The sequence below is a fragment of the Salmo trutta genome, chromosome 40 (assembly GCF_901001165.1).
Source record: "Salmo trutta chromosome 40, fSalTru1.1, whole genome shotgun sequence".
Classification (NCBI taxonomy): Eukaryota; Metazoa; Chordata; class Actinopteri; order Salmoniformes; family Salmonidae; genus Salmo; species Salmo trutta.
The window spans coordinates 15,076,684-15,104,349 of NC_042996.1; the positions used below are offsets into that span (position 1 = coordinate 15,076,684).

The following is a 27,666-nucleotide window of genomic DNA, read 5'->3' on the forward strand; positions in this document are numbered from 1 at the left end:
ATGGAAATAGCTTGTGATTTCTATGATATAGCCTACAGTAGCCTAATATGTGGTGTTCAATTCAGGCCTACATTGAATTAGACTTTTAAAAACATTATTTTACATTATGAAAGGCGTGACATTAATGATTTTTGACTTGGTCTGTAACACTATGGGCCAAATAGGTGACTGTAAATTGTATGTATGATGCAGTAAACCACTTTACAAAATAAAATGCATTATTATTACCATACAGAGAATTAGACAATGTAGGCTACCCCTCTGACTACTGGCTTATTTGCATATTCAAGCCTGTCTCAAAATACAACACTGGCCCTTTAATTAAGATAAGCTTTTTACCTGACTTGCTTTTCAAAGACAGCTTGAAATGTAGCCCACACGTTTTGTGCTCTTGTAGGAAGCAGTACTCCCCATTGCTGACCTATACTTATCTATAACTGGGCTAGTAACTCGCTAACTAGCAAAGAATATCAACAAATGTTCAAATGCGCTGCTCTGAACTGATCTGAAAAGCGCATTCATTCACTAGCGGGTGATTGAGAGACCCCTAGTGGGCTACCACCCACCAATATAATTCTACTCCGTTGCGCTCTGCCTACAACAAAATCACAGCCTCAATCTTGCAAAGTTAGATTTGTTTTGGTGCATTGAAAAGGGGCTGATATAATGTTGATTCAACCACAGAAAAAACATTGATCTACATAGTGCAAACTAATGGGGTGAACTCAGTCTCCGCGCGGCCTGACATTTCTGCGAGGCAGTCCTGGAGGAGGTGCGGGCCTAGCTCGTTTAGAGGGAACATTGGCGACAAGACGCTTGAGGTATCTCTACCTGAAAATACATCATCTAAGTGATTGATAGTAGGTATTCAGCAGTCATAAAAGTATGCCTTTTTTACTTTGAAGAACTACGTGTAGGCAGCAGCTCTATAGAGATGAGATGATGACTTGGAATGAAATAATAAAGACATCAAATAAAACAAATGTATTAAACAACTGAAATATTTTATTAAAGTAATGCGAATAAATTATGGTTAATAAGTGATAAGCAGTAATGGGCAGTCACTGCCATCATAGAACTTTTATTAATTGTTTTATTCTGTGTTAGAGCATTACCGCATAGTGCATTTAATGTTTAAAAAAAAAATGAAATCGAAAACTGATAATCGAACCGAAACTACCTCAAAATGCACTAATCCCTCATCACTATTGGCCTTGACTCACTGACCAGCAGAGTCCTCACTAGGCAACCATGCCCAGGAGCTTGCACCTAGGTTCAAATCTACAACCCTGTCCTTATGGGGCGAGATTCTTGCACCAGAGCCACAAACTCCTTAACATGTTATAGGCTTCTCTTTGTTTATTTGACATTGACAGTTGCAGACACATACAATAAATGAGGTTTTAACCTACAACCTCTGCTGCTAGGCAGGGATTTAACCATTGGAATTGTGGAAACGTACACAAAAGCACAATAAATTTACTTTGAACCTAAAACATCTCAGGTCCAAAGCAGGAATTGAACCACCAACTCTTTTTGCATATTTGACATTGAGATTAGCAGAAACGCACACAAAAGCACAAGAGATAAGGTGTGTTAGTCATTATATTCTGTAATCTCTCTGTCCTGGCCCCACCTTGCCCAACTGTTTCTCAGCCAGGGAGAAGGAGTCCATGAAGGCCTGGGCAATGACGGACAGACAGCCGTCCAGAGGCGGGGTCTTTTCCATGTCAAACACAAACTGTGGGTTTTTCAGGATGTTCACCCAGAACCGCAGGGGCAGGCTGGGAAGGAGCAGGACAGAGGACCAGTCAAACATTCTATCACTATCCCAATACAGTGAGTAGAGGATTGAGTATTGAATAAGTAGATACAACCAAGAAAGAAAGATGGATTCTACTATAAACACACTCAAACAGGTGTACCACCAGGGTCATATTCATTAGGCACCAAATGGGAGAAAAAAACTGAAAAATGGAGGGACTACTTGAACTTGTCCAATAAAATGCTCATATTCGTTTTCCATTGCAAAATGTTTTGCTATGGTGTGACTTAATGAATATGACCCAGATGAACACATACCTGTTGGTTTTCCAGATGTGTAGTACATCTGGGTCGCTGATCCTCTTGCTCTCTCCCTGGGCGTCCAGGAAGTCAAAGAAGTACTTGATGGCAGGCGGGGCTTTGAGGTTAGGGGTTCCCCAGATGGTTCTGAACAGGTTTTCCACAAACGAATGCACAGCGACCTGAGAGAGGAGGAAGTGGGTGGCATATGTTCACATACAGTTGAAGACGGAAGTTCACATACACTTAGGTTGGAGTCATTAAAACTTGTTTTTCAACCACTTCACAAATGTAATGTTAACAAACTATAGTTTTGGCAAGTTGGTTAGGACATCTACTTTGTGCATGACACAAGTAATTTTTCCAACAATTGTTTACAGACAGATTATTTCACTTATAATTCCCTGTATCACAATTCCAGTGGGTCAGAAGTTTACATACACTAAGTTGACTGTGCCTTTTAACAGCTTGGAAAATTCCAGAAAATTATGTCATGGCTTTAGAAACTTCTGATAGGCTAATTGACATAATTTGAGTCAATTGGAGGTGTACCTGTGGATGTATTTCAAGGCCTACCTTCAAACTCAGTGCCTCTTTGCTTGACATCATGGGAAAATCAAAAGAAATCAGCAAAGACATCAGAAAACAATTGTAGACCTTCACAAGTCTGGTTCATCCTTGGGAGCAATTTCCAAACGCCTGAAGGTACCACGTTCATCGGTACAAACAATAGTACGCAAGTATAAACACCATGGGACCACACAGCCGTCATACCGCTCAGGAAGAAGACGCATTCTGTCTCCTAGAGATGAATGTACTTTGGTGAGAAAAGTGCAAATCAATCCCAGAACAACAGCAAAGTTCCTTGTGAAGATGCTGGAGGAAACAGATACAAAAGTATCTATAGCCACAGTGAAACAAGTCCTATATCAACATAACCTGAAAGGCCACTCAGCAAGGTAGAAGCCACTGCTCCAAAACCGCCATAAAAAAGCCAGACAACGGTTTGCAACTGCACATGGGGACAATGATTGTACTTTTTGGAAAAATGTCCTCTGGTCTAATGAAACAAAAATAGAACTGTTTGGCCATAATGACCATCGTTATGTTTAGAGGAAAAAGGGGGAGGCTTGCAAGCCGAAGAACACCATCCCAACCGTGAAGCACGGGGGTGGCAGCATCATGTTGTGTGGGTGCTTTGCTGCAGGAGGGACTGGTGCACTTCACAACATAGATGGCATCATGAGGAAGCAAAAAATATGTGGATATATTGAAGCAACATCTCAAGACATCAGTCAGGAAGTTAAAGCTTGGTCGTAAATGGGTCTTCCAAATGGACAATGACCCCAAGCATACTTCCAAAGTTGTGGCAAAATGACTTAAGGACAACAAAGTCAAGGTATTGGTGTGGCCATCACAAAGCCCTGACCTCAATCCTATAGAAAATGTGTGGGCAGAACTGAAAAAGCGTGTGCGAACAAGGAGGCCTACAAACCTGACTGAGTTACACCAGCTCTGTCAGGAGGAATGGCCCAAAATTCACACAACTTATTGTGGGAAGCTTGTGGAAGGCTACGCGAAACGTTTGACCCAAGTTAAACAATTTAAAGGCAATGCTACCGAATACTAACTGAGTGTATGTAAACTTCTGACCCACTGGGAATGTGATGAAAGAAATAAAAGCTGAAATAAATAATTCTCTCTACTATTATTCTGACATTTCACATTCTTAAAATAAAGTGTTGATCCTAACTGACCTAAGACAGGGAATTTTTACTTGGATTAAATGTCAGGAATTGTGAAAAACTGAGTTTAAATGTATTTGGCTAAGGTGTATGTAAACTTCCGACTTCAACCAGATTTGTCACAAAGTGAATACGGGACCAGGAAGTATGGCATTACCTCAGTGAGGATGCTGACTAAGAAAATTAACAAATAGCTATTTGATGCAATGTTTTATATGCACTGCAGAGATAATTGCCTGATGGAAAAGTGTTTTCTCATATGATCCTTATTTAGTATTTGTCAAGCGCTACAGTTTTTCCCCCCTATTGTAAATGTCTTTTAAACTTCCCTTACACTGAAACCACACTGACAGCTCCAACCAAGCCACTTTAGTACAGGCAGGTTGAAATGGGTTGGTTTGACAGATCAGGATGTAAGTTAACAGTGAGTTCCTCTTGCCTTGGTGGACAGCAGCTTGGTGAGGTACACTTCCTTCAGTTTCAGCTTCTTCCTCTCCGGGTTCTTCCTTTGGCCAATGTCAGGGTCAATCTGGAGTCAAAGAGCACTGTTAATCAATCAGATCAAATGCATATCAGGGACATTCAATTCAAAGGTCATGTTGCCACTCACCAGATGGAAGTACTTTGTGGAGTAGTTCTGATCGTCTGTGACAAATACACAACAACAGGTCACTATGGATGACTAAATAGCAGACAATTGTACTAAATAGCTTCCTGGTTTCTGTTAGTGTTTTATATAAGCTGACACAGTTAAGTGGTTTTGCATCTAACTTGTGTTTCATATCTGCCATATAACAATTTTAGAAAGAGATGGAGTGTAAATGTGGAGCAAAACATGTCTACTTTAAACTCAACTTTGCTGAGGTATGTTTGTTTTGTTGAATGTTGTTTTTTATGATTGTGTTTCGTATTATTTGTATGCTTCTTTGTGTATTTCTTATGCGCCCATGCTGCCTTGATTGAGTAATTGTTTGTCACGCAGGGCTCCCTTGTAAAGAGACCTTGGTCTCAATGGGACTCCACCCTGCCAAAATAAAAGTTTCAATGAACAAATCCAATAAATAAAAGATGGACTTTGACAAACCAAATCGCAAAAGTTACTTTGTACACACACACCACCACCATTCATTCCCTGTTAAATACAGTGTGAGGTGACTCTGGGAACTCTGGGAGTGGGAGCTTTCGAGGCATGGTGCACTGTAGCATGGCAATCTCTGTTGACACCCTTACCTTTCAGGCTGCTCTGAGGACTCAGAATGGGATGGGTCTTAGAGAGCACTTTGATGGACGCTCCATCCGGTACCTGTAGACACACACTGAGTTAGAAGGTTGATAAATGCTGAGTTACCAGCTTCTCAACCAGCTGGTAGACCTAAAATACAGTGATGTTCTACAGAGAGGCTAATAACGGGTACAGGAGTTCTAATCTAATTGTGGACTGGTTTGGCGTTGTGACACAGGAAGCTCAGTCCTACCAGCCAGGCTGCCTTGAATGGAGCTAATACTGCTTGTTAGTGCCTTGAAAACCAGGCTGCAGAATGAGAGCAGCAGAGCAGTACACTGTACTCAGTACTCTGATTCAATGTCAATGATGTTCTAGTCTAGTGAGACCCTCTACTTATTATGTGCTTATAAGATACCTGACGAATTTGTGCATGTGGCTTGGTGACATTAAGCAACAATTTGACAACCCAATCCGTCTAGTTATTACAACTACTCAGGACTAGATTCAATCCGGATCGCGGAAGATCCGCTTTATAGCGCGATTGAAATGGAAAGGTATTTTCCGATTGAGCCGACATATGCAGGGTTTACAGTGAATGCAGTCTCCGCAAACACAGGAACATTGCCTTTAAATTTCAATGGCGCTATAGAGCAGCTCTTCAGCGGTACTGATGGAATCCAGGCATTAGCCATTGAGTAATACTACAGCTGCAAGGGATTGGACCTTTCATCTACATTTTTTAAGTTTAGGCCTTCAACTATATGCCTTTTTTTTTATTTGTATCTGTCTTAGATGGTGATTTGAGATAAGGAGAGAAATATTGAACGTGAGATTAGGCTTATTTCCTGCATCAGGAAGCTTGGTAGTGTTCTCTAACCTTGTAATGCTTGAGTGTGTTGAGCATGGTAACTTCTCCTAGAACCCCTGAGCTGGCATCCACCTCATTCAGTGGAACAAACCTACCATCCTTCTCATACTCTGCAGAGTTCAAGGAACAGAGAGGTCATTATAATGAACATTCGAAAGCCATTCCTTTGAAAGAATGTATGATCGATCAAGATGTTTCATTTGAGGTACGCATGCTTTTAGAGTCATAATTCACTCATCGCTCTTGCATTCTCTCCTAATGTCAGGCAACTGACCGATGTGCATCTGTTGGAGAGGGGTGTTGTAGGGGAAGCCAAACTTAGTCAAGAAGGCCATTAGAATCTTCTCCTTGACCTGCTCCACCGTGTCACAGTCCAGAGCACTGACCTCCAGAGGCTCACTGACCTCTCCGTCTGTTCCCACAGCAAACAGCACCTGTAGCCTCTGGGGAGGCGGAGGGGGGGGTTGAGGTTTGGGTTAGAAAATGAAACTTGAGATGAGATCTAGTTATCAGTGTGGCTAACCACTGAAGCTAACCTTCATTCTCACTATCTTTCTATTTGGGCCAGGGAAAAGCTTTATAAAGCCTCATGGCTGTGTATATCACTTGATGGACTTCATACAATAAAACCTATACACTACAGGGATAGAATAGAGAGACTGAGGATATCTTGTGTGGTGTCGTCTCTTGTGATAATCTTATATCTAATTTCTCTGTTATAAGAAACCACTGAGCAACTGTCTCAGCAGGATTACCATATGGCTCAACCTGTGCTTATAAAGACTAGAGTCTGGGTCCATTTTGGCTCTGATCCATTTACTTCTAGACTCGTTTCTTAATTTTAAAGGGTTAATCTTTTGCTTCTGAGAGACTGAAACTGAGAAATGTGTGAAGTCGGAGGCCATATCTACTTATAGTTTCCTAAAAAATCAATAGCTTTTCCTGTCAACATTGCATATGCCGGTGTCCGCATCTACAAACCACAGAACAAGAACTAACCACAGAACAAATACTAATAAGATATATTTACACACATGTGCCTCGAGAATAGGCTGAATACAAACAGATAACTATGAAGACATGTTTTTGTTGAGGATTTTTGTGAGTGTAACATCACTTTCAACCCATCTATTTTTGCCCCGGCATACTGAGATATGTTTTCTAACAGACCAGCTCCTCTAACCACAGCCTTTCTGGTAACAAACAAAACATAGAGGAACTGCCAACTACCTCTCTCACCACTCTCTAGATCCAGGAAGGGTGTGTGTGTGTGGCAGTGTGCTGTGTATGGCAATGTGCTGTGTGTGTGTGTGTGTGTGTGTGTGTGTGTGTGTGTGTGTGTGTGCGTGCGTGCGTGCGTGCGTGCGTGCGTGCACCATTGGGCTGAAGTCCTGAGCCTGCCACAGTAACCAGTCTTCATTAAGTGTGTAGAGAGCCTTTTCTGTGACTGAGTCCACTGGGCCTTTAGACATCTGCTGGGTCAGAGCACAAACCAGCAGGAAAAGAGGCTGGCCCACACTCTCCTGTTGGGACACAACACACACACACACACACAGCTCAGTTAAACACACACAAATCGGTATTCACTTGTACAATTAGGTATAACTCATTGACATGCACTCATATGAAAAGTTACAAAAACAGACATTCATTTATAGAGACACTCAAACACACGTGGAAATATATGAGAAAAGTAAAAATGTACTGTGAGCGGACCATAATGACATGGAGGCTAATAAATACAGACAACATGAATGATTAAGGCTTTGATAGAAGAAGCAAGAAAATAACAAATATAGACTGATATAGACAGACAGACGGACCCTTGAGGAAGCTGTAGAGACAGACGGACTGACCCTGAGGAAGCCGTACAGACAGACGGATTGACCCTTGAGGAAGCTGTAGAGACAGACGGACTGACCCTGAGGAAGCCGTACAGACAGACAGACTGACCCTGAGGAAGCTGTAGAAACAGACGAACTGACCCTGAGGAAGCCGTAGAGACAGACAGACTGACCCTGAGGAAGCTGTAGAAACAGACGAACTGGCCCTGAGGAAGCCGTAGAGACAGACAGACTGACCCTAGAGGAAGCCATAGAGACAGATGGACTGACCCTGAGGAAGCTGTAGAAACAGACGAACTGACCCTGAGGAAGCCGTAGAGACAGACAGACTGACCCTAGAGGAAGCTGTAGAGACAGACTGACCCTAGAGGAAGCCGTAGAGACAGACGGATTGACCCTTGAGGAAACCATAGAGACAGACGGACTGATCGATCCTGAGGAAGCCGTAGAGACAGACAGACTGACCCTTGAGGAACCCGTAGAGACAGGCAGACTGTCCCTGAGGAAGCTGTAGAGACCGACTGACCCTAGAGGAAGCCGTAGAGACAGACGGACTGACCCTGAGGAAGCTGTAGAAACAGACTGACCCTAGAGGAAGCCGTAGAGACAGACAGACTGACCCTGAGGAAGCTGTAGAAACAGACGAACTGACCCTGAGGAAGCCGTAGAGACAGACAGACTAACCCTTGAGGAAGCTGTAGAGACCGACTGACCCTAGAGGAAGCCGTAGAGACAGACGGATTGACCCTTGAGGAAACCATAGAGACAGATGGACTGATCCTGAGGAAACCATAGAGACAGATGGACTGATCCTGAGGAAACCATAGAGACAGATGGACTGATCCTGAGGAACCCGTAGAGACAAGCAGACTGTCCCTGAGGAAGCCGTAGAGACAGACTGACCCTAGAGGAAGCCGTAGAGACAGGCAGACTGACCCTGAGGAAGCCATAGAGGCAGACAGACTGACCCTGAGGAAGCCGTAGAGACAGGCAGACTGACCCTGAGGAAGCCATAGAGACAGACTGACTGACTCTGAGGAAGCCATAGAGACAAGCAGACTGACCCTGAGGAAGCCGTAGAGACAGGCGAACTGACCCGGAGGAAGCCATAGAGACAGACAGACTGACCCTGAGGAAGCCGTAGAGACAGATGGACATCCAGTTGGTGAGCAGCTTCTCTACTATGGACTCGGTGCGTCGCAGCATGAGTTTGGGCTGGGAGTTACTGGGCTGATCCATCAGAGCCCTGAGTAGTTCCTCCATCACCTGGGTCAGGTAGGGCAGGTCACCGTGGAGGGACACGGTCAGCAGGGAGGCCACCGCACACCTTGTAGGACACAACATACATCAGACTTATGACATCTCTATTACCTGCTATACACACCAACCTGCTCATCCATAATGACTTAAACAACACCTAAATCATTTCCACTGTACTATATACAGTACCTTAACCTTATCTGTCGTATATCCTATACCCAAACCAGCTAAGTGACACTTGGCCTAAATTGTGTCCTGTCCTGTCCTCACTGACTCACTTCTCCTTGACGTTGAAGTTCTTCTGCTCCTCCAGAGCGTGGACGAAGGAGGTGAGGAACACCTGATCCCGGATCAGTCTGGACAGGGCCTGGCAGCTCTCGTCTAGCTGCACCTTCACCGCGTCCTGACCACAGGACAGATGTTAGCTACTTATGGAAATCTATTACATCCTCCGTTTCCCTTCCAGTCATTCATAAAGTCATGTTATGGCAATCAGACAAGCAGATTTCACATACAGTTCAAATCAAATCTCACCTGGCCAATGTCTTTGATACAGGAGGTCATCACAGGTCCACCCTAAACGAAAGGACAAAGTATGAACATAAAAACACAACCTATCTGTCAATTTAATACAACATTACATATTTTAAAGCAGACTGTATTAGGTATACTGCATTGACTCTGTTCTGTGTTCTGCTCCTACGTACATCAGGGAAGAAGATCCTGGAAGCAAAGTGCTTGTAGTCCAAGAAAGGGATGGCTCCAACGTTCTCAATTAAATCACACTTTTCCGTCTGCATATCCACAAATCCTAGAGAACAGAAGGGTAAGTAAGGGCGTTTGTTTTTGGTGCAACTATAACTATGTGTGAATTGCATGTGGGTGGTAGTCATGGGCCTTTACTCTGTTAAATCCATTTTATGATGCCAATTTGGTGCATCAGTGAGTATGAGTGTGTGTGTGTGCCTGTCTGTGTGCGATTTAAGAATCTAAATCAAGGTCGGTGTGTCCACGATGTCTGACCTTGTCTGATGTCATTTCTGATGTCACATTCCAGCAGTTCTAGCTGCTTGTTCATTTGTGCCGCCATTTTCCTCTGTTTAATGTAGGAATACCACACCGCACCTGGTCAGGACAGGACAAGAGCTTTATTTCCTCACTCACTCACGCACGCACGCACGCACGCACGCACGCACCATACCTAAACCTATTCAACCAAACCAGGTCTTTTTTTAGTTTAGTTTATTAATTCGACCATTTTAAAAAACAAGCACACATAAAACTTGAAAAAGCCACACACGCAGATGAAAATAATCATGGAAGATAACACACAATAAAGTCTGGGACTTATTTCCATTGTGGTCCTCTTGAGACAAGATGGATAGACAAGATGGAACACAGTATGGCAGTGAAATAATGAAACAAAAACAGAGAAGAACATCTATCTCATCATTCCAGTTACATCATATTCATATGGGCACAGAAGACATCAAACTTATTTAACTTTATTTTTAAAGCTGCCCAGAGGACGTTGTTTTTATAGGCAGAGGCAACTCATTCCATTCTGAGGCTCCAGTATACAAGAAAGTACCTTTACTAGCATTACTCCTGAACCTGTATAAGCAACGCATCAGCAACACCTGATCTGGTGCTGTGATTGTGTGCATCCCATAACACGAGGAAAGTAATCACTTAGATATCTGGGCTCAGGTCAGAACTCATTTCAGAACCCAGAACCAAATCTTGCGTGCCAGCTACTTGATAGGGACATTTACAGTCTGTCATGAGACACTAAGTGAAAACAAAGTTGATGAAGTTGAATACTTACCCACAATGACCCCAATGATGATGGGTATAAGCACAAGGATGAGTAGCGGTGAAAGTGCGGCTTGTTTTGGTAAAAGGTTTTTCATTAAGTTTCCAACTCTTATCTGAAAAACAAACACATCATAATGCATGTTGACTGTAAAATACTATTTCCAAGGACAGTTCTGATTCGGAGTTTCCAAGAGCAACTAACAACCTTTTTGGATTTATCTGAGTAAGAGGTTTACCGTCACTGAGTTGATGTTAAAGTTGGGAGTGTTCTTTATCTCACAGATGACAGAGTCAGTCCCGTTGCTCTTCTCGATGGTTTCCATGATACACTCTACATCCTGGTTCTCCTCCTGAACACCAAACACTAAGATCTCTTCTGTGGCGATGTTCAACTCGTCAGCCCTTTTCTGAAATGAAAAAAGAAATGGAACGTGTATGAATGAATGAGAGAGAGAGAGAGAGAGAGAATGACATTTTACATTTTAGTCATTTTAGCAGACGCTCTTATCCAGAGCGACTTACAGTAGTGAATACATACATTTCATTTCATACATTTTTTTTTTTTTCCTGTGCTGGCCCCCCGTGGGAATCAAACCCACAACCCTGGCGTTGCAAACACCATGCTCTACCAACTGAGCTACAGGGAAGAGAGAGAGCTTTCAAGTACATATGTGTGTGTATGGGTGCATGAATGCGTGCACATGTGCGTATACCTCAATGGTGACACGCAGGTCGTTTCCTGTCTTGATTGCAGTATAGCTGGTGAATTCTGGGTCGGGATGGTAGGTGAGCTGTGACGAGCAGGCCAGTGTCTGATTGGCCACTCTCAGAGACACAGTGGAGGTGACTGGCTGGTTAATGTGTTCAAAGAGAGGTGTGTGGTACCACAGACTCTAAAAACACCAACAACATGAATTAGAATACCTCAGATATTGAGGCCCCCTTGACTGATTTCTGTGTTGTGTGAAGGTGAACGTTTGGTGAGGTGTGGCAGTGTGCATGTTCATATTAGGTTACTGACTGGTTACCTGAGAGTGGGTGAAGACATGACGCTTAGTCAAGAAATCAATTCAAATCAGTGTGTTAAGATGCCTACCCCAGAGCTGTAGTTGGTTAGGATGGTCTGAGGGGCGTGGTCATGAACAACCCCCTCCACAAACTCCAGCTGGGACCCTTGAACCTTGATCTTCCTCTTCCCACTGCAGGACACAAACGAAATCAACCAATCAGAGGAGGGTTGTTGGTCACACCTAGCGTGCTGATGTGAATTGTAGTCATATCTAAACCACATTATTTGAATAAGCCAGAGGAAGAAAAACAAGTTGTAACACAAAAAAAAACATTTCACAGGATTATTAAAGTATGACATGGTCCATAAAAACTAGCTAGCCAAGCATGAAGAATCTGCTTTAGAGAGCTACCAAAAGCAAAAAGGGAAGCCAGTGCTGAGCAGCTGAGAGAAAGAGGTGATTGAAACATAAGACTGTTGTATGAAGCAACTTCTGCGAAGCGGCCCACTTTCTTTCCCCATCAGACAACATAATGGCCATCAGCCATATATGGAAAAGAGTTACAGGCATGCTTCTTAACCTCTGTATAGCTTGTGTGTGCATGTGTGTGTGTGTGTGTGTGTGTGTGTGTGTGTGTGTGTGTGTGTGTGTGTGTGTGTGTGTGTGTGTGTGTGTGTGTGTGTGTGTGTGTGTGTGTGTGTGTGTGTGTATAAAAATTCTGATCAAATGTGCGTACCTAAGTGTGTGTGTGTGCGCACACGCGTACCTATGTGTGTGTATGTGTGTGTGTGTTTTTTTACCTAGCCCAGGTAGTGCTTGGTGTTAGCCCAGTGCAAGACGGTGAGGACCCATAGGTGACAGTGGCCTTGCCCAGACAGCGACCGTCTGGCAGCACGGCACACACAATGACAGAACCTTTGTCTCCACTAGGGATGTGGAATGTCAGACTGGACCCAGTGTTGTTCCACACAGGAGACCTGACCAGATGATACACACACTACACAGGTTACGGATCCCCCCGGTACTGATGCTCATTCTGTTTACCAGTTCTGGAGGTCTACGTCACCGGATTTCTAGGCTTCACTGCACGGTATTCATTATCGTCAACCCCGGACTGTCTTGTCTGACTACACACACCTGGTTCCCATTTCCCCTGATTAGTAGGTTATATATGTGCCCTCTGTTCCCCCTGTCTTTGTTGATTATTGTTCCCATGTCCGTTGGTGGTGTGAGTACATATGCGTTAGTGCAGCTGTTATGCTGTGTGCTTTATATATTGTGTATTACGGGTATCGTCCCGTGTCGTTCAACGAGGTTTACCCTCGCTCTTTTGTTTGGGTACAGCCCAGTGTTTTTGTATACGTGTTTGTTTTGGGTGTATTAAAAACCCCTATTGTGTATTCCTGCGCCTGTCTCGAAAATCCTTTATACCAGCGGGACAAACACACACTTTACCAAAACACAGTAATAAAGCATTGGGCTTTCATGAACGAAGTGAGCACCAGTGAAAAAAATCTAAATCATTGTTTAAAAGCATTGATTACATTTTTTACATTTTATTTATCTCCTAAAATGATGTCTGCATGAATTAGTAAAACAAATCATATTCAACCGATTGTCCACTTTGACTCACTCCTTGAAACTGCAGTCCATGTGCCCTTGGAAGCGAACCCTAGTCACGTGATGGAGGTTCTTCCCAGTCATCAGGGCGTGGTTTCTCCCATGGAAGGACACAACACTGGGCACTATGGAGACGATCACTGGCTCCTGACAAACACACACAGACATAGACAATATTTCTGATAAAGACAAGTGAAACTAAATGTGTTTGTGGCCGTAGGCTTGCTCTTTAGTTTTGGTAAATAATGATGAGTGACAAAGTTAAAGGCATAAATATCATACCCCCAAAAAATGCTAACCTCCCCTTTTATTGTGATGATGAAAGGTTAGCATGTCTTGGGGGTATGATATAAAATGCTAACCTCCCCTTTTATTGTGATGAAAGGTTAGCATGTCTTGGGGGTATGATATTTGTGCATCTGTAACATTCTCACTCATCATTATTCAAGATTCATTCAGGACTATCCATAATCATAGTAGCATCCACATTAATGCAGAAGTGTTTAGAATCATCCTATTCTTATTTACAATAAAAGTGATTACACAATACGTTATTTACCATTCATTTATATTGGGCAAAGAAATGTACTGAAACATAACCAAAACAAACAGCAAATGCATCCAAGCTTGATAAAATCTTTGCGTGCTGGGATTAAGGGACCAAATACTAAACTTTTGACTACTTTAATAGACATAAATTAATTTGTCCCATTACTTTTGGTCCCTAACATGGGGGAACTATGTACAAAAAGTGCTGTAATTTCTAAATGGTTCACCCGATATGGATGAAAATACCCTCAAATTAAAGCTGACAGTCTGCACTTTAACTTCATAATCATTGTATCATTTCACTTCCAAAGTGCTGAGTACAGAGCCAAAACAACAAAAAATGTGTCACTGTCCCAATACTTTTGGAGCTCACTGTATGTAATTATGATGGATGGTTTGAAATCTACTACTGCCCTGGGGCACAGTCATGTGATCCATGATCCCCACAGGTATGATGACTTGACTCAGAGACAAAGGCTCTATTCACAAACATCTTCTTACTATATATAACCTTTTTGGTCCATACCATTCTGGTTGAGATAAAATCTCTATTTTACGAGTGATCTAAATGTAGGATGCCCAGATCTATGAATATTGCTCTGTATAACTGAATATAGTATCTTGGCATTGGTAGACATCCCTTTGAGTTTCTTCGTTTTGTCCTCAGTCTTAGCTTTCATGAGAGAGCGAGAGTGTGAGAGAGCGAGAGAGAGCGAGAGAACGGTTTGATAAGACCAAAGGAACTTTGACACTTTAACACCAAACCCTATGAGGAACAAACACTTCCTTCACCACCAAACACACACAGCTATATTCATCACATCTAATTCAATTCTTCACATTTCATTCAGACTGGGAGGAGCATGATAAAGTAAGCTCATTAAAACATCTCAAACGCAGACACTATACTGTATCTTTCAGTGATATTCGATTTCAGATGTCAACATTGTTTAGTTGTTGAAATAAGTTACTGTATGTATGTTCAGTAAGTAGCTTACGACACACGTGTGAACAAAATGTAACATTGTTTGGTAGTGTATGGGTTGTGGTGAACTCAGATACAATTTCAGAGCTGACAATTTACAAGAAAGCTATGTCATTGTCACATAACACATGTCCTTAGCTATTTGATAGGTACTTAGCATGAAATGCCCGTGCTGGCAATGTCACCGTGAAAATCCCAGACCACTTCAAGTCCAATCTGTGTCACATGCAGACACACACGCACACACAAACACACTTAGTTCCCTGTTCTGAGATCAAACTTCCCTATAAGGGACAGAAGACCCACTGAGAGATGCTGATGAAGAGGAGCTGTGATCAGTAGGATGGACTTACAGAGTAGTTCATTCCTGACTGGCTGAGTCTGCACACATCCTGGGGAAGGAAGTGAGAGAGGATTGATGAACAAGATACAGGAACACACATGGGTGAAGAAGATGAACACCCCCAAAGATGAAGATGTGTGTGTGTGTGTGTGCGTGCGTGTGATACCTGTATGGGGTCTGATTTGGCAGACCTGGGGGTCCAGGAGCAGGCATCATTACTCCAGCTACATCCAGCTGTCATGCACTGAGAACACCTGAGAGACACAGAGATACTAATAAGAAAACTACAGTGAGTTTAATCATAAACATGTGTACCATCTGTTACTCATGCAAAATGTGTACAAACAAATCTATAACATACAGAAAGGCAAGTGCCCAATATAATTTGAAAGATGTCATTATAGTAAATATTGAAGTAGGTCTAAACAAGTAGGTTGAAACATAGCCATATCAAGGTGCTGAGGCGTAGCATGACAGATCTGGGATGTCTGACTGACAGGGCAGAGGTTGGTGGTCCAGTGACGTCTGAACAGTTAGTGAGCATCAGTTTCTCAGTAAGGTTCTGCTTCCCCACTCTTATCTCCACTGTGACATCCAGACCTATGTGGAAGAACACAGGGAAACAATCTCTAAGCAAGATGCTCCATTTTGTCAGTGAGAAATCTACAGGAGAGTTAGAAGGTGAAAGGTCACCTTCAGCAGGAAGCTGGTCGCTGGAGAACAGGCAGGAGCATCGCGGCAACGCTGGAGAGGGGCTTGTCCTGTCACATAGACTAACACTTCTTGTGAGGAAGATACAGGCGAAGGTGAGACTTCCTGTCCCATGCACATTCAGGTGGACCTTGACAGTGAGTGTGATCTTCTCTCCACTGCTGCTCTTCTCCACCTGGTAAGAGACCATGTTCTGTTGTTGGGAGTCCTCAGATATGGAGATCCAGGCTGAAGGCTGAAGGCAGTCATCCTGAAACGAACATCTAGAACACATCACATAAAGGGGTGAGGATGAGCAGGTTTAGGGTGACACAGATAAACACGACATAGAAGTATATTCACAGGAAGTTTCATCTATAGAGGCAAGTTTATTCTAAGAAGCTGTGGGTGATACAGGAAATAACATTTGTTCTACCACTCTGAAAAAATATATAATCAAGATCATATGGTATGAAAAACCCTGGGCCGAGATAGGTCAATAACACAGACAACTGTCTCATTTAATTACATTGAAATGACTGCCACTGTTTATCTTCATAACAAGAATGAAAAATTACATTTTAGAAAAGAAAATGTGATGTAATAAAGAAACCTCTTCTATAGTGTAAGTTATAGAAGTGTGTAGTTGTGGTTCTTGTGACTGACCTGCTGTTCTCAGACTCACACCAGCCACAGAAGTGGTCCTGAGCAGACCAACAACCCTTCAGACTCTTGTGTTCACTGCACTGAGCCACAGGCACACGCATCATCTACAACAAACACACAATATTATGTCCTGGGTCCTATTTCAGAATGGTTGTACTGTATAATATGTATCTCTGTGTACAGTAGAACTTACCTGGTTCTTCAGTGCCATGTACACATGTTTGCGGTCCACTGGATCCAGGTGCATCTTGGGAAACACACGGCGGTCGTCATCTGACTTGTAGAGCACTCTGGGACAGGCAGGTTTGTAGGCCTTGTCTACAGCAAGCTGACATGGGACAGAGAGAGACACTTCAATAATATGTCTCTGTAGATTGACATATCACACTAACAAACCACAATGCATAACATGGCCCTAGGAAATCACCTATACTGCAGTTGTAAATGTCAGTTGACTGCACACATTTCTCTCTGTCAACAAGAGTATGAATTTGATGACGATGATACATGATAGGATAACAATCATTAATGTGTAGTGGTGACCAAACCCTGTGTGGTTTGTTAGAGTGTACAGCATGGCTGTGATATTTCTGTTAGAAACAGGGGATTTGTCTGGATTATTAAAGCTTTCCAGAGACAACACTGCATGAAGGAGACTATTGTGTCTAGTAGAGTATTGTGGGGATTTTCCAGGCTAATTTAGACCTCAAATTCCCTGATGTGAGCCACGTTTGGTAGAGAATGCTGTAATTCTGTTGTACGAGTATCTGTGTTCAAGGGAGAATTAATGACATGAGTGGGGTGTTATGAGGCCAGTGTGTGTGTGTGTGTTAAGAGTTCTCATAACTGTGTTCCACAGACCTTGATGAGTTGTCCGTCTCCTGTCCCGATGAAGAACACCAGCCAGGAGTTGTGTCTCACTGCCAACACTGATGTCATGGAGCTGTATTGAAACACCACTGCCTCTGGCTGCAGGTCCGGGGGGTTACCTAATCCCGATGACTGAAACAGCATACATATCAGTGTTACAGACAATCTCAACACATTTGCTAAGGAATTAGGGTAACAATAATGACAGTGTCGTTAATAAGGTGTTGGTTATAAACCATACAGAATATAATCAGCATCGTCTGACCAACCTTTGCACAGTCTTCATAGCAGAAGTCTGGGTCATCGTTTATGAGTTGAAGCCCTGTAGAGTGGCTGATGTTATAGATGGCCAGCATGGTGTTGATGGGGTCGCTTGTGTTACCAGCCGTGAACACACCTGCCCAGAGCACCTGACCATGGAGCCCACCAGAACCTGGAATCACAGAGGAAGACAGGAGCTGCCGGCGCTCCATGTTTCCACAGCATTTGAGTGTTGCAACTTTGAGGGACTTCAAAGTATTTGCTTTATTGTTCTCGCTCTTGAACCAAATAAGTCGAACTTGACGCTCTTTGGGAACGTTCAAGAACACGTAGATGTGTGAATTACTCTGAAAGCCGTCCACAAACTGAAACTTTTCCTTTTGTCTGGCGTCAATATATGGAGTCGCGTTCTCATCTGAATCAGAAAAGATCCCTCCCTTCTGTACATCTAGTGTGTTCCGTAGGACAAGCAACGGACCTGAATTGACACACGCGTTAGGCACACCGCTCTGCAACCTTCCAGCCATAATGTAGGAGTTCTTCCCGACATCAACAATAAAGCCAATGGTTGAATCTCCAGGGTCCAATGAACCCACTTCAATATCCTCCGAATGCACAGATTTTGAGATTTCGTTGAGATCCAGTATTTCACAGTAGCCGCATTTTGTGGTTCCACAGGTGATCAAGGTCTTGTTTTTTATGAATGGCAGTAAAATGTTTACCTTAAATGGATACGTTTCATTGGGAGGAGGTACTTCTTGGTTAGGATAAACTACGTTCGAATTATCCCTCTTTATAATTTTGGTAAAATCATGGTTCAGCTGGAAGAGTCGGTCATCCGTAACGACGTATACCGAGCTGTCACCTATGGCAAAGTCGCGGACGTCGCCATCGAATGTGTGATTCTCCTGGCCCCGACTCCAGTCCACACAGGCGAGGAGAACTCCCCAGAAAACAGCCCTCATCTCGTAAATCATGTAGTCAGTCAGTCAAGCCTGAGAGGAGAGCGCATGGTAAACTCCGTTCTGCGCCTGTGATGCTACTGTAATACTGTGCCGAAGGCCAACAGGAGGATTGCGTAAAAGCGCACAGTGGATGGATGCTGCAACTATTTGTTAACTTTAGGTCATTCAATTTAGTTCCGGCGGTTAAGTTCTGAGACTGAGACTTCCGTGTTTAACTCTCTACTGTGTCGAAATTAACGTTAGTTCCCTACATTTCAATCTCAGCAGAAGGTGTATCGTAACATCGTTGTTTGAATGTTTCCAAAACGTCTCCAAACGCGCATTTGTGGTAATGCCTATATTGCCTATTCAAATGCCAGTGTAAACATCACCATCGCCTATATGATTATTGAGATTTAAATACTTTGATTCAGTAATAAAATACGTAACCGAGAGTGAATGCCTCGCATTACTTTTGACGTCATCATGGGCTATCCCAAGGGGGAACTTTTTGTTCGGTCCTTCGCTGCTTTCTGGTGGTGAAAGTGTTACATTACTAGACAAAATATTACCCTAAAGACTGGCATGCAGTGGTGTAAAGTACTTAAGTAAAAATACAACTGATGTCGTTTTTTGGTGTATCTGTACTTTACTATTTATATTTGACAACTTTTACTCCACTACATTCCTAAAGAAAATAACACTTGTTACCCCATACAGTTTCCCTGACGGCCAAAAGTACACATTACATTTTGAATGCTTAGCAGGACAGGAACATGGTCCAATTCACGCACTTATCAAGAGAACATCCCTGGTCATGCAAATGGCCTCTTATACTTCTCTGTCTTCATGTTAAACCACCTGGAACCGTATGGATCAAGCTACTCAGAATAGGAGTATTGATTAAGGATCCATTTTGTCTTTAGGATCACAATGAATTAGACTACATGGACAGTGGGAAAAATATCAACACTCGTAGTCTGCATCACTTGATACAGGAATCAATGTTGAGAATGGGCCCATGGCATCCCTCTCAGTGCTCTCTAGATTGGGGTCATAGAGCTCACACTGGTCCAACTCTCCACAAGGTCCTAGAAGTAAGTAGCCTTGTACAAGCCTTGGCTTCTGCGAGCCGGAACAGCTCATAGGAACAGGATATCCTGTTTCTGTAGCGTGAGGCAGCTTAATGTACACATACACCCCCTAGACAGGACTCTAGTCTATCGCAGGGCCTTCACAAGCAATCTCCTTAATTATGAGTGTCTATGGTATGACTCAGCTGGGGATCAAACTCCCAATCTCAGGGCAGACACTAACCTCAAGGCCACTGAGTTGGTGCAGGTGAAGTTGGAAGTTTACATACACCTTAGCCAAATACATTTAAACTCAGTTTTTCACAATTCCTGACTTTAATCCTAGTAAAAATTCCCTGTCTTAGGTCAGTTAGGATCACCACTTTATTCTAAGAATGTGAAATGCCAGAATAATAGTAGAGAATGATTTATTTCAGCTTTTATTTCTTTCATCACATTCCCAGTGGTTCAGAAGTTTATATACACTCAATTAGTATTTGGTAGAATTGCCTTTAAATTGTTTAACTTGGGTCAAATGTTTCGGGTAGCCTTCCACAAGCTTCCCACAATAAGTTGGGTGAATTTTGGGCCATTCCTCCTGACAGAGCTGGTGTAACTGAGTCAGATTTGTAGGCCTCCTTGCTCACACACACTTTTTCAGTTCTGCCCACACATTTTCTTTAGGATTGAGGTCAGGGCTTTGTGATGGCCACTCCAATACCTTGACTTTGTTGTCCTTAAGCCATTTTGCCACAACTTTGGAAGTATGCTTGGGGTCATTGTCCATTTGGAAGATCCATTTGCGACCAAGCTTTAACTTCCTGACTGATGTCTTGAGATGTTGCTTCAATATATCCACATAACTTTCCGTCCTCATGATGCCAGCTATTTTGTGAAGTGCACCCGTCCCTCCTGCAGCAAAGCACCCCCACAACATGATGCTGCCACCCCCGTGCTCCATGGTTGGGGTGGTGTTCTTCGGCTTTCAAGCCTCCCCCTTTTTCCTCCAAACTTAACAATGGTCATTATGGCCAAACAGTTCTATTTTTGTTTCATCAGACCAGAGGACATTTCTCCAAAAAGTACGATCATTGTCCCCATGTACAGTTGCAAACCGTTGTCTGGCTTTTTTATGGCGGTTTTGGAGCAGCGGCTTCTTCCTTGCTGAGCGGCCTTTCAGGTTATGTCGATATAGGACTCGTTTTATTGTGGATATAGATACTTTTGTACCGGTTTCCTCCAGCATCTTCACAAGGTCCTTTGCTGTGGTTCTGGGATTGATTTGCACTTTTTTAGTGTATGTAAACTTCTGACCCACTGGAATTGTGATACAGTGAATTATAAGTGAAATAATTGGTCTGTAAACAATTGTTGGAAAAATTACTTGGGTCATGCACAAGGTAGATGTCCTTACCGACTTGCCAAAATTATAGTTTGTTAACAATACATTTGTGGAGTGGTTGAAAAACGAGTTTTAATGACTCCAACCTAAGTGTATGTAAGCTTCCGACTTCAACTGTATGTGTTAACTTTAGGTCATTCAATTTAGTTCAGGCGGTTATGTTCTGAGACTCAGACTTCCGTGTTTAATTCTCTACTGTGATATCGAAATTCACACTAGGATGTATCAGGAACATCGTTGTTTGAATTTTTCCAAAACGTCTCAAAACGCGCATTTGTGGTAATGCCTATATTGCCTATTCAAATGCCAGTGTCAACATCACCATCGCCTATACGATTATTGAGATTTAAATACTTTGATTCAGTAATAAAATACGTAACCGAGAGTGAATGCCTCGCATTACTTTTGACGTCATCATGGGCTATCCCAAGGGGGAACTTTTTGTTCGGTCCTTCGCTGCTTTCTGGTGGTGAAAGTGTTACATTACTAGACAAAATATTACCCTAAAGACTGGCATGCAGTGGTGTAAAGTACTTAAGTAAAAATACAACTGATGTCGTTTTTTTGGGTATCTGTACTTTATTTATGTTTGACAACTTTTACTCAACTACATTCCTAAAGAAAATAATACTTGTTACTCAATACATTTTTCCTGACACTCAAAAGTACTCATTACATTTTGAATGCTTAGCAGGACAGGAAAATTGTCAAATTCACACACTTATCAAGAGAACATCCCTGGTCATCCCTACTGCCTCTGATCTGGCGGACTCACTAAATACCACTGCTGGCATTATGTACACCAGAATATACTCACATACCAGGTCTTGAATTTAGATTTAGTTAAAAAACAACCATCTGAGAAAACATATTATATTGTTTGTGGTTCTAGTTTTAAACAGGCCTACCGATCAAACAATCAAATCAATCAATCAATCAATCAATCAATCAACACACACAATGCATGTAACAAAAATTGAAATCTTGCATTATGATGATACTTTTTGAAACGTTTACGCTCACATACATTCATCTGTCCCCTCGGCGTATACTGCAGCAGAAACCTCTGTAAAGGTTTTTAACTTTGGACCAGAAGATGGCGGTCTAATATCAGCAATAATAGATCCCAAACGCAAGTAGCCTCTGTGAGGCTCTGGTACTTCTAGCTTTCTCATGTTAAACCAGGATTCAATTAAAGTCCTACTCCAGATGTTAAACCAGGACTTAAAGTCCTACTCCAGATGTTAAACCAGGACTTAAGTCCTACTCCAGATGTTAAACCAGGACTTATTAAAGTCCTAATCCAGTCTCCTTTCTTCTTCTTCCTGTGGTTTTCCGGCAGACTAAATGCTTTGTTGCTGTATTGCTACCTGTCACAATTCGGAAAGTGCATTGCACATTTGTTCACAAGAAAAGGGAAAAGGGAAATGGTGAAAAAAGGAAACGTCACCATAATCTAACCCTATATACACAAAACTATCACCAATACACCCCACAACCCCTTCCCACTACTTTGGCCCCAACAGATCATACACCAGGCAGTCCGCATGGGAGACTGGAACCCCTTCTCTCAAAACTCCCTGTAGTTCTTCTGCAGTAAAATCTCGCTCTCACCACTGGGTCTGAGTGTGAAAGTGTGTCTATGTGTGGCATCAATATGTGTGTTTGTGTTTTACATGTGTGTGTTAGAGTGTCTGTGCAAGTGTGTGGGTAGTCCAGTAAGTGTGTATAGAGCCGGTGCAACAGAGTCAGTGCAGAGTACTCCCACTGGGCCAGTCATCTCGGCCATTTTCCTGATCATTGGGGTGAGGCTCGGAAGCCTTCACCTCACCTGTCGGTGCAGGTTCTTCCTCTTCACTTCTATCAGGTTCAATTTAAAGTTCACTATCCGTCGACTGTTCAGGGTTTCAGGAGCATAACATGTATTTATCTCTTCTGTACTTGACTCAAAGGAGAAAGTACTCTGCTTGTATTTCGCAGATTCTCACCATGCGCCATCTTCCTCGTCTGGGCCTCCGACAGTCCCAACTAGTAGCTGCAAGTCAAGTCTCCAGTCTCCTTTTCACCTCATTTAACGCTTGATTTACTTAAAGGTTCAATGCAACCGTTTTTATCTCAATATCAAATCATTTCTGGGTAACAATTAAGTACCTTACTGTGATTTTTTTCAATTAAAATGGTACAAAAGTAACAAAAATAGCTTAGCAAAGACCAATTTCTCAAGCAAGAATTTTGCTAGGACTGTCTGGTGGTCTGAGTGGGCAGGGGAAAACTGAAAACTAGCTGTTATTGGCAGAGGTTTGGAACTCCCTTTCTTATTAGTCTATTCATTTCACAGTATTATTCCAAACATAGTGTAAAAATATAGCTAAAACACAGGATAATCCCGTTTTTGACTGTACTGGGCCTTAAACAAAAGGCACATCTCAATAGGTGTTCCAGGTATCTTCATGACATGGCACAAGTGGGGGGGGGCTTTCTTCTTTTCTTCTCTATTGTTCCTCAGGGAAGGGGGGAGGCCGATGACATCACAAAGTCACCATCAGACCAACTCCTGGAAGTTTGCAGTTGCGTCTAAAAAACACTTTTTTACACTTTAGTTCGTGTACTTTACTGTATTTATACTTAGGATATCGCTTTTCAACAGAAAAAGTAAAAGAAATCACTGGAGGATGTCTTTAAAGTTGAGAATGACCCATTGCATTTCAACATTTTCATTTATGTAGTTGTGTATCTGCTTATTAATAATGTTATGTATTACTTCCTTTTATGTAGTTCTGTCCTTCAGTTGTAATTGTCTATTAATGTATTATGTCGTGTCTTATGTTTTGTGTGGACCCCAGGAAGAGTAGCTGAAGCTTTGGCTATATCTAATGGGATCCTAATAATAAATAAAAGGCATCTGTCTCAACTCTAGATTTTGGGTCATTATAGCTCACTGTAATCTAACACTCACAAGGTCCTATAGGGACTCCACAAATAGCCAACTGATGCCCCATTCCAAATGGACCCTGGTGGTGGCAGGTAGCTTAGCGGTTAGAGAAGCGGGCCAGCAACAACAGGGTTGCTGGTGCGAATCCCAGCTCCGACGGGAAAATCGGGTTTAGAGTGAGCCGGCAACAGGAGGGTTGTTGACATCATCCTTGCCATTGTGCCCTTGAGTAAGGGACTTAATCACCTACAATTGCTCCAGGGGCGCTGCACTGCAGCTGACCCATTGCTTCCAGCCACTCAGGGTGTGTGTGTGTGTGTTGGGGGGGTTGGTTGAGTAACAAGGCACATTTCTATTCATGGGTAGTAAAGTATATCTTAAATATCTTTGCCCCTACAGTATGTGAAGTCCCTAGGGGTATGTGCAAGTGATCAAAGCACTTGTACATTTGTATATTCTAAGCCACAGCTTTTATAGCAGCCCAGATGTCACTAACGGTCAAGTGAATTAACATTCACCTGATACCAATCAAGTGATGTCACATCCTGTGTACTGTTTAGACAACAGCTCATCCAATCATAGGAAAGAAGAGACACACATGACCACTAGGCTTCTCAGGGAAGATACATAACATTACAGATAAATGTGCCTTTGTGAGAAAGGAATCCTTAATGAGCTGTTTCCCACGCAGTAAACTGTTTGGAGTTTACAGTAAGCCAGTCCTTATGATACATCACACTTGTCTTCGGCTGTGTGATTTCATACGGTCTTGAATCTGTGCTCTACTAGGACCCTTTTCACACTATCATAAAGACCTGACCCGTACCATGCTGGCTCAGATCGTTTCTTTTCACATTGACCTTTCCTGCACTATTCAGCAACTATGGTGGATGTTTAACTAGGCCAGCACAGTACAGCTCGGTACCCATACAGCTGCAACCCAAAGCCAGTCTGGGTATCCACCAGCCCCCACCCCCCACTTTGGTCATTTCCCATGCATATCCACCCAGCCATGGAGCGATGCAGTCACCACGGCAACAGTAATGACCACATCTCGGGACTCTCCCTATGTGGAAAGATGTGTTCACCCATGTGACAGATGTAGCCTACTCTCCCAGAGTTTACCATAGAAAAAAGGTTATTATAATATACATAGGCTTACATTGAGATCCTGATGAATCACCTGTTTAACTGTGATGTTAAGCCTTATGTGTGAGGGAGATAACATTAGGTCTGCAACATTAGTCTAGTTTTTCTAATGAAACTCTTATCCACTATTCCATTTGTAGGCTAAATGTATTTCCAGCACAAACCAGGGACTGAATGAGTGAATCACAAAGGACAGTCTTCAAAATTGATCTCAGATGATGCAGGTTCTTTCCAGTCCTAATGGCCTATTTCACCACCTGGGCAGACTACACTTTTCAAGGCACTTAACAGTAGTTATAGCCCACCATATAAAGTGTTACTCTCTGTGACGAAACTAACGTGATACAGGAACAGCATTGCACTGTAATGGGAATTGTAAGCTATTGTGAAACATCGATCAACGGTTTCCAACCAATGTCTGGGTCTAAGACAGCTCATTAGGAATCTAATCAGCGCACCTGACTGAGGCGTTATGTGGTGGCGGTTATGTCATAATGACATTAGGTTATGCCACAGGACTAATCCCGCGGGTCACCTCACAGAAAGGCCAGTGAGGTATGGATTCATCAGTGGCCCACTTACTCACACTCACACTCAGCCGGGGGAAGGAGGTCCGTCGGCAGACAGGGCAGCGTGGGCAGCGTGGGTCCAGCCTCCTCAGAGAGAGAAAGACAACTCTCACCCTGACCCAGTGGAGAAATCCCTCTGCTGAGAGAGACAGCTGCTTCCAATAACTCCACATAATACCTGTAATTTGCCCATGGGGCTGAGGCAGGCTGGGGTAGGCCTATGGTTCTTCTGGAAATAAGGGCTACTGGTCAATGATTTCTCTTCCTTTCCTTGCTGCTCTGCTGCAGTATTTCTCAGATGTCCCTGGTACAGGAGGAGGGATTTATTATTCACTTACTGTAATTTCTATTTTCCAATTTCCCTTACATAACCATTACACACACATTTTCTGCTGCTGTAAGTGCACGGCATCAACATTGACCTTCTTCAGATGCTCTGAGGTTAGGGTTTCTATCAATGCTGAGCTGTGTGACCCACTGACACACAGCATCAACAATGGATCTCCTCCAGTTACAAAATCTATAAATAAGTGTGTGTGTGTGTGTGTGTTGTCGATGTCGGTGTGTGGTCTCATGCATTTGCCACCTTTGCATAAGTTTGGGTTTGTGTGTGTGATCGTTCTTGTCTGAGTGTCTGTGAGGATGTTATTTATGTACAGTACTGTATGTCTGTGTGAGAGAATGCAGGATCAATTATGCATATGAGGCCGTCGGTCAATGTGCGTGCGTGTGTAGTTCATGCGAGGTGGAAATGTGGGAAGTGCTGTCTGAGACGTGGTTATCCCTGTGGTGTGAGTTGTCAAGTTTAAGAGCTGAATAAAGATTCCCTTCTTCCTCACGTTATGGCACTATATGGAATATTCTCTTGTATGATTCACCCTTTTCCTATTTAAGTCAGAAAACATAGTCATAACACAACATACAATTAAGAAGATACAAGAAGAAATAGACACTACTAATACCTGGCTAAAGTGCTTGACTGTGTTTGTGTAGCCGATGCTAAGTGCAGTGTATATCGTACACATAGACTACTAATACTCTTACCCAGGGGATAGGGATTCTTTATAATACAATTTTTTCTCCCCAATTTCGATCTTGTCTCATTGCTGCAACTCCCCAACGGGCTTGGAAGGCGAAGGTCGAGTCATGCGTCCTCTGAAACATGACTCGCCAAACCGCGCTTCTTAACACCCACCCGCTTAACCTGGAAGCAAGCCCCACCAATGTGTCAGAGGAAACACCGTTCACCTGACTACCGAGGTCAGCCTGCAGGCGCCCGGCCCACCACAAGGAGTCGCTAGAGCGCGATGAGCCAAGTAAAGCCCCACCGGCCAAACCCTCCCCTAACCTGGACGACGCTGGGCCAATTGTGCGCCGGACTATGGGACTCCCGGTCAGTGCCTTAGACCGCCGCGCCACTCGGAAGGCCCTCTTTACTGTACTCCTATTAGTGTTTAGTATCATGGTGTACCCCATCATAGAACCCCACTCACAGGGGAGAACCAGAGGACTGAGGATTGTCACCGTCTGTCACTCTCTGTGAAGATCGGGTGTGTAGCCTAAACAACAAATTCACAGATACTCATACACGTTCTTGGGACTGTTGTGGTCGCACGGATTGAACTCAGACATGTAGATTCCAGGAGAACATTTGAAGAGAAAATAAGAAAAGAATGTAATTGAATTGGGACTGTAAAACTGAGTTTGTATTTACCCGAAGGCAAGCACACTTGTCAGGAGTCGCCTGTACTGCACAATCAACCTAAGTCATTCAGCTGG

At 43.0% G+C, this 27,666-nt stretch overlaps 1 protein-coding gene across 7 annotated transcripts in view; it reads right to left on the reverse strand.

The window, feature by feature from the left end:
* LOC115180481 (plexin-C1) overlaps positions 1-19,386 on the reverse strand; it is a 21,796-nt gene extending 2,410 nt beyond the window's left edge. Inside the window, exons 1-27 of one of the 7 annotated variants that reach the window (XM_029742615.1) lie at positions 17,827-19,382; positions 17,549-17,689; positions 16,881-17,015; positions 16,688-16,791; positions 16,025-16,305; positions 15,829-15,931; positions 15,498-15,585; positions 15,342-15,380; positions 13,468-13,601; positions 12,635-12,811; positions 11,921-12,023; positions 11,538-11,717; positions 11,061-11,231; positions 10,835-10,937; positions 10,030-10,131; positions 9,714-9,817; positions 9,541-9,582; positions 9,285-9,391; positions 8,875-9,073; positions 7,279-7,425; positions 6,177-6,345; positions 5,912-6,012; positions 5,040-5,112; positions 4,420-4,454; positions 4,249-4,338; positions 2,083-2,246; positions 1,637-1,784 (exon numbers count right to left, since the gene is read on the reverse strand). In XM_029742615.1, coding sequence (XP_029598475.1) covers positions 1,637-1,784; positions 2,083-2,246; positions 4,249-4,338; positions 4,420-4,454; positions 5,040-5,112; positions 5,912-6,012; positions 6,177-6,345; positions 7,279-7,425; positions 8,875-9,073; positions 9,285-9,391; positions 9,541-9,582; positions 9,714-9,817; positions 10,030-10,131; positions 10,835-10,937; positions 11,061-11,231; positions 11,538-11,717; positions 11,921-12,023; positions 12,635-12,811; positions 13,468-13,601; positions 15,342-15,380; positions 15,498-15,585; positions 15,829-15,931; positions 16,025-16,305; positions 16,688-16,791; positions 16,881-17,015; positions 17,549-17,689; positions 17,827-18,795 — 4,209 coding nt within the window. In that variant the 5' untranslated portion in view covers positions 18,796-19,382. Of the gene's footprint in view, positions 1-1,636; positions 1,785-2,082; positions 2,247-4,248; positions 4,339-4,419; positions 4,455-4,678; positions 4,834-5,039; positions 5,113-5,911; positions 6,013-6,176; positions 6,346-7,278; positions 7,426-8,874; positions 9,074-9,284; positions 9,410-9,540; positions 9,583-9,713; positions 9,818-10,029; positions 10,132-10,834; positions 10,938-11,060; positions 11,232-11,537; positions 11,718-11,920; positions 12,024-12,634; positions 12,812-13,467; positions 13,602-15,341; positions 15,381-15,497; positions 15,586-15,828; positions 15,932-16,024; positions 16,306-16,687; positions 16,792-16,880; positions 17,016-17,548; positions 17,690-17,826 lie in introns of those variants that run through there. The other 6 variants (XM_029742614.1, XM_029742613.1, XM_029742616.1 and 3 more) reach the window with 6 other exon arrangements.
* Positions 19,387-27,666: the final 8,280 nt, after the last annotated feature.